The sequence below is a fragment of the Micropterus salmoides genome, unplaced genomic scaffold (assembly GCF_014851395.1).
Source record: "Micropterus salmoides isolate LMB-PRFRI ecotype aquatic unplaced genomic scaffold, ASM1485139v1 Ms_hic_scaffold_23, whole genome shotgun sequence".
Taxonomy (NCBI): Eukaryota; Metazoa; Chordata; class Actinopteri; order Centrarchiformes; family Centrarchidae; genus Micropterus; species Micropterus salmoides.
This window is the reverse complement of record NW_024041484.1, coordinates 4,572,487-4,578,949: the sequence shown is the minus strand read 5'-3', so window position 1 is coordinate 4,578,949 and position 6,463 is coordinate 4,572,487. Positions and strand designations below refer to the sequence as shown.

Sequence of the window (6,463 nt, the reverse complement as noted above, 5' to 3'; positions counted from 1 at the left end):
AAAAGTTTCAGCTAAGTGTGACTCTCTACAGATTAATGAAGCATTATTAATCAAGGTCTTTATCATCATCCTCATCATCATCAGTATGTGCAAGCTATAACTTGAATTTTTACACATAAACGTCTTATATTTGATGCATATTGTGCATGTTTGTAGTCTTAATGTGTATTATTGTTATATTTTACTATGTGTCCTCAATGTAATGAGTAGTTTATAAAAACATTCATGAAGTTATTACCATTTATTAGACAATTGTAAGATTTATACAATTTCTTTTAAGAGAAAATACTAATGATGGTGCCATGAGATGGAAGACTGATAATGTATGATTCTATTCTTCAGTTGTGTAGTGTGACTAATGTCAAATCAAGTCAAATTGTACTTATTTGACTAACTCTGGCAGACTGGAATATTAATCATACTGTAAGCATGAAGTAATCTAATTAGTTTGGTGAGTGGGTGGAGCCAGTGAACCATTGTTAACTACACGGCACCTTAAAATGGTAACAGAATTGATTCAAAATAGAAATGGAAGTGATTTCATTGTTGCATTCATTCATATACATTACATTCATTATGTTGGAACAGCTTCATGTTAACTAACTGGCTTACCTAGCTATAGGCTAACATAGTTATCTAAACTAAATGGCAAACTTAGATATTTAGTGTGACTAATGTGAAATCACGTCAAATTTGAATTACTATCAAATCAGCTTCTTAATTGTAATTTCGAGTCAGTGATTTGGGGAATTTCAACAGCCATGAGACCATCCATTTGGTGAAAACAACTAGAGCAGTGTCATCAGAGAGGAGGCCAAAAAACTAAAGCCATCGTGGCTGACATTTTCCTCTAAATAAAATCCAGTATTAACACTGATACAATCTAATCAGCTAATAGGAGGCTATGTTTGTTTTCTGGTTTCACTTCTTTACAAGCTAGGGGGGGTGCCGTAGATGGTGCCGGTGTGTGTAACACAATAGCTTTTAATGATGGTTCCATCCAGGTGTGCTTGATAAATGTTGGAACCAGATGCATATAAATGATGTATAGCTCATTTTTGATTAGCAGGACTGACTGAATTAGAAATAATAATGGATTTGATTTAAATGGAAGGACCAGCTATGTTTGCTTTGCATCCACTGTTGATTGATATTTTGCTGAATGATGAGTGAGTCATAACTTGACTCAGACTTACAACTAGAGGGCTGATACAGACGATTGTTTGGCTGGCTGTAATTATAGTCTGAATGCCTTGTTTTCAAATTAAGCAGCCTTCTTTGAGAGCAAAAAGTAAAATAGCTAACTGATATTTAAATGATACCACTTTACCTCAAATTAGCTGGGTGTCAATGGGCCGGTAAAGTGTATTTTTTCAGGTCAGAAAGGGTTTCCATCTTAAACCAGAAATACTGTGTTTTTTTGGCTCTACCCACTGAGGATTAACTCAGCCAAAGAGGTTATTTCCTTCTAGAGTGGCTTCAGCTCAAAACATTTGCCTATCTAAGACTCCAATCTGCCTTAAGGCCTTTTGCACACCGTAAGTCCGTATTTTCCGTCTAAAATTGTTACAGGTAACACACCTTCAACAGGTCAGATAATATTTACGTGAATGATGACGAGGAGCAGGATGAAATAAGGGATGAGGACAGCACACAGACGGAGCGACAGTGTGGAGGCAGAGAGGGAGGGCAGCTCAGCCTCTTCAGGTAGCCGCGCTGGCAAAGCTTCCTCCAGTGGAGAGAGCGAGGGAGAGAAGCTGACAGATGAGGTGTCCAAAAAGCATCCTCACTGCTTGACAACTCCATTTTGTCTCCTATTGTGAATTTTAGCAAGCAATAGAATAATAAAACGCATCGGACTCAATTTGCCTGGTTTCTTTTTTATCAGATAATGCGTATAAAAATACAGACTTGGTGTGCAAAGGGCTTTATTGTGAGGAAGTGTGCTGTGCATGTACTCACCATACAGTATGTTACAGTGCTCTGTCTCACTGCTGTCTCCTGTCTTGTCTCGGTTTACTCGGCTGGCTCGGACTCGGATCGTTGCCTGCCTGCCTGCGTGCCTGCCTGCCTGCCTGCCTGTGTGTTCATGTCCTGTTCCTGCACAACCACCACCACCTCCACCACCACCTCTCTGTCGCCCCCTCATCTGAAGGCTATGAGAAATCCCGGAGCTTAAACAACATAGCGGGCATGGCTGGTAACGCCCTGAGGTTGTCTCCTGTGACCTCGCCCTACGGATCGCCCTGCCCGCTGCGGCGCTCTCGCTCCCCTATACCCTCCATCCTGTGAGACATCCAGCCCTGGGCCACTTTGGCCTAAACCACCCACATCCTACTCCCAAAGCATCCACCTACCCTTGCTATTATATCTGAACTCTGTTCTAGATTGTGACTAGTGGATAAGTACTTAACTTTGTAGCTAAGACTAATGTTAGTGGCTTGGGCAACCTGAGCAACTCCTCACTTTCCCCTTTTTCTTTGAAGGTACATGTGCTTAGCTAACATCCTTAAGTAACTGGTCAGTTTCCTTTGTCACTTGGAGTTCCCTTTGGTTCAATATTGTTGTACCTTGAGACTTGCAATAAAAGAACTCTTGACTGGTGGCTTCAGAAGTAGCAGCCATAGCGTTTAATAAAGGACAAATTAATAATCAGGGATATTAGAAGTTGCTATATTTAGATACCTTGAAAAAGACGTGCTTCCAAAAAAGAAAGAGAGATGTCCCATCATTTTAACCTCATACGACTGTGACTTTGTCTTTGATTTGCTACTTTATTTTTGGGATGGAGACGGGAGGGATGGGCATCGGAATGGAGGATTTGTCTTTCAGGACTGTGTTTCACCTGCTGTTGGGCCTGCTAATGTATTTGCATGGATCATCTTGTAACCATCGTCTGCAAGCAATGTGGCAAGGGGATATGGGCCGGGGCAGACAGTGAGGAGAGCTTAAGGATATAATTCTTATATATATATATATATATATATATATATATATATATATATATATAAGAAGGAGTATTTTTTTATTTTACGTTATTATGTTGGGGTTTGAGGGGGCTACACTTGACTTGTGTTGTGTCTCATTGCCATTGGCTTCACCAACAATCCACCTAAGAGACTACAGAAAGAATGCCAAATGGGTGTTCATTTCTCTCGTGGGCATGTGGGTTTTTGCTTGTCTGCTGCTATTTCCGATTAACTTACTCCCCACCTCCTTTATGCTTTCTTTTCTTTGATGGAGTGCCACCATATCAGTTGTGTCTCTGGTTGTTTACTCACAGATCACTGCAAAGAGGTTGTCTTTACTGGTTTCACACAAGCAGAGAGCAGTGTTCTATCTTAATGGCCTGCGGAAAGGCACCACCATGGCGGAAAGGTAACCGTCTGACCAAGTGTAAGGATCAAATTACAGTTTGGAACCCTCTCATCCTTTTGGCCATGAATTAAGATTTTTATTTGTCTGTGCACTAAAAATGGGGGGTTATTCAATAAAACTACGAAAAGATACCTGTATGTGGTTACAGAGACAAACGCCAACAGATATGCACTCCTGGTGGCACCATTAGAGGTGCTGTTGTAGCATTTAAATCTGTGGTTATGACCACAATAATATTGAGACATGTAAGTGTTATTAGTGTAAACAAATGACACCATCACTTTGGGAAAAATAAACTGCATATTGCATCATGTGAAACCATATTTGGACAAATCTGCATGATTTACATCCCATGTTTATTGCAAAAAACAAACTTTTTCCACTTCTGCTTCCTGAACTGCAGTTTCATTTCATATCAGCCACCAAGGGCTATTATTAACTGCTCTCAAACCAGACAGACTGACCTAAATTCCCTTAGAACAGTATGGAGTGTCTCTCAAATCTCATATAAAACTGAAACAGCCTTTGCTTTGTCATTTATTCATTCACGACAGACATAAATTGCCTCTGTGCACCAACAGGTGTGTGACAGCAAACATAACCATGCAGTAATGTGCCTCACCCATCCCTACAGTATGTCTATACCAGTAGCAATGGTTGCTTAGCAACTGGCTCACAGCTAGATGCATCTTACACATAGCTGGGCAAAAAGTCAAACAATTAAAAAGAAGAGCTTTCGCAAACATTTCTCTTTGTCTGTACACCAAATTATTGAATCACTCCCACTTAAACCACTGCAATACACAATAGAGCTTTTATAACTCTGGATATATGCTGAAAGAGCACCATAGATTTGTACTATGTTCTCATTTTGTGTTCATATAGAAAATAGCCAGACTGTGCATGGCAAGTTCTTCTGAAATGATGCTCAACAAAGACAGATTATGCATTTCTGATATTTAGAGATGTGTTTATATTTTATTTAGACAATTCATTTCCTATTTGAATGGCGATGGGATAAGTCATCATTGTGAGGACCTATTCCAGTGGGAGGACCCCATTTGGAGCCACAAGGCCACTCCTACAGGACAATAAGGACGAGGAGGCATGTAAAACCACTGACTGACAGCGGCCTAGCCAACGGCTCAGTGAGCAAGAAAGGAACTTAATGACCTGAAGGGAATCCTAGGAGGACTTTCATAAGAATTTAACTTTTCCCGATGTTTCTTTTTGTTTTTCTGTTTTGGTACTGTGGAGGGGGGAAAGGATAGCAAAGCAAACTGGATACATCCTTAAAAGAGACTATCTACTGTATAGATATTGCTCCTGTAAATAAGAAAACAACACAGCACATCTGGGCTAAGCAGCTCTGTCCACACATCTGTCTTATGATGGTGAGTCAGGTAACAAGGTGGTTGGTTGGTAAGTTGCACCGTGACACTCTAAGTCAATCACTTTTCTTGCTGTGGTATCCCTCCTCGCAATAAGTGTACTAAGATGTATCGGTTGAGGCACTTTGTGTTCTAAAAATGGAGTGTATTCATATATGAAATTCTACATACAGTATATACAGTACAGAGAGACAAACATGCTAAGTTGAATAAATGTGACATTATGGTCATCTCTGCTTTGTTTCCCTTGGTAATTTTCGGTAGGTAAATTGCTCTGCTGTGTGTTAATGTGTGTGTGTGTGTATCCTAAAACTCCAGGGTAAGATCTGCAGTTTGAAAGGCCAGGTTAGCGGATACCAACGAGTGGACTGTCACTCTTCCAGTTAGTTTTAGCACAAACATGAATGAGACAGAGTTCCCCTGCAGTCGCCATTGTAGAAGTCCCCCCCCCCCGGGGTCGTGCATTGAACATGCAACTGCCCTGCGTTTGTGCTGCAGACGTTTGTCTCTTCACAAACCAAATTATTCTTACCAGACTATTCCTCATAACTCCTGGTGGCTACAAAAAACTGCATAACTTGATTCTTCCAAACTTTTCCCCTTGTGGGGGTGGAGCAAAAGTGTAGCAGAAGTTTACCAAGTTATAAAGCTGGACTTCTAGAATGGCTACATCTGCACAGTAGCAATCCTATGTACCCAAACAATCAGATCGGATTTGCAATAAGCACCCGAAAACAAAAAGCGCCGATCCACACTGTGATTTCAGCAGCCCATTAAAACGAGACGGCAGAAGGAAAACAGAGTGAAAATGCAGCTCTACAAGCTGATAGAAAGGACTGGCAGGTGGCCCAACGTATGTGTCATGTTGGTTGCGACCTGCACAGTTGTTGGCTAGCTGTCAAGTGTCACCCTGTACCCACAATCCTCCTCGTGTAGTACACAACGCTGCTTTACTCTTTGAATTGACAAAGGGGTACCGTTCTATGTGTATTTTTAGGATGACGTAACTTGAAAAAAGGTGTTTATTTTTTTGAATCCAGAACATGTATTTTGTGTCTTACTGTTGGGTACACTGCTCTAACCTGTAAAAGTCATGGTAGTCTGATGTTGTGCTTCTCCATCGTGTCCTCAAACCGTCAGGCTTTTGATCCGAGTTCATGTTTTGTATGTTTTACTGTGAGGAAAATTCTAGTTTGAAGTCTGTATTTGTGGAGCCTTTTGTTGGCATTCTAAAGTGCATGCTGAAAAAAAACATTATGTCAAATTGTTAAAAAATAAAAAGATGACATACTGTGTACCACGTTCAGAACAATGTGTATAGAGTAAAGGTAAATGCTGTGTGAGAGATTCACATAAACTATTTATCTTTTAACTGGTGGTTTCTTTCTTTGCTTCATCTGACCTGTTTTCTCCCTAACAGTTGTAGTGGACATAAAGCAGGCCAGGTGTCAGGTGTGATGAAGAAGTTCTTAGAGACTCATGATGACTTACACAGCATTGTTTATTGAGCTCAGCCAGGGAGACTGGTAACACCATACAGCATGCAAACACAGTGTAGTACCAAACCAAATGTAACGAAAACTTCCTTGGTCCAAAATATTTAATTCCCTTAGTGTCTATGGGCTTTCCCTACAAGGTTATCTTGTCTTATCTGGCCTACATATGCTGATGTTTATGTCACATTGAAATCTAAT

The 6,463-nt window shown here is 40.5% G+C and overlaps 1 protein-coding gene across 5 annotated transcripts in view; it reads left to right on the top strand.

Moving 5' to 3' along the window:
* The window catches only part of kcnc2 (potassium voltage-gated channel, Shaw-related subfamily, member 2), a 186,324-nt gene extending 180,493 nt beyond the window's left edge, over nt 1–5,831 (top strand). The window contains exons 4-5 of one of the 5 annotated variants that reach the window (XM_038738803.1): nt 3,284–3,378; nt 4,365–5,831. In XM_038738803.1, coding sequence (XP_038594731.1) covers nt 3,284–3,345 — 62 coding nt within the window. In that variant the 3' untranslated portion in view covers nt 3,346–3,378; nt 4,365–5,831. Of the gene's footprint in view, nt 1–2,155; nt 2,324–3,282; nt 3,791–4,364 lie in introns of those variants that run through there. The other 4 variants (XM_038738806.1, XM_038738804.1, XM_038738802.1 and 1 more) reach the window with 4 other exon arrangements.
* Nucleotides 5,832–6,463: the final 632 nt, after the last annotated feature.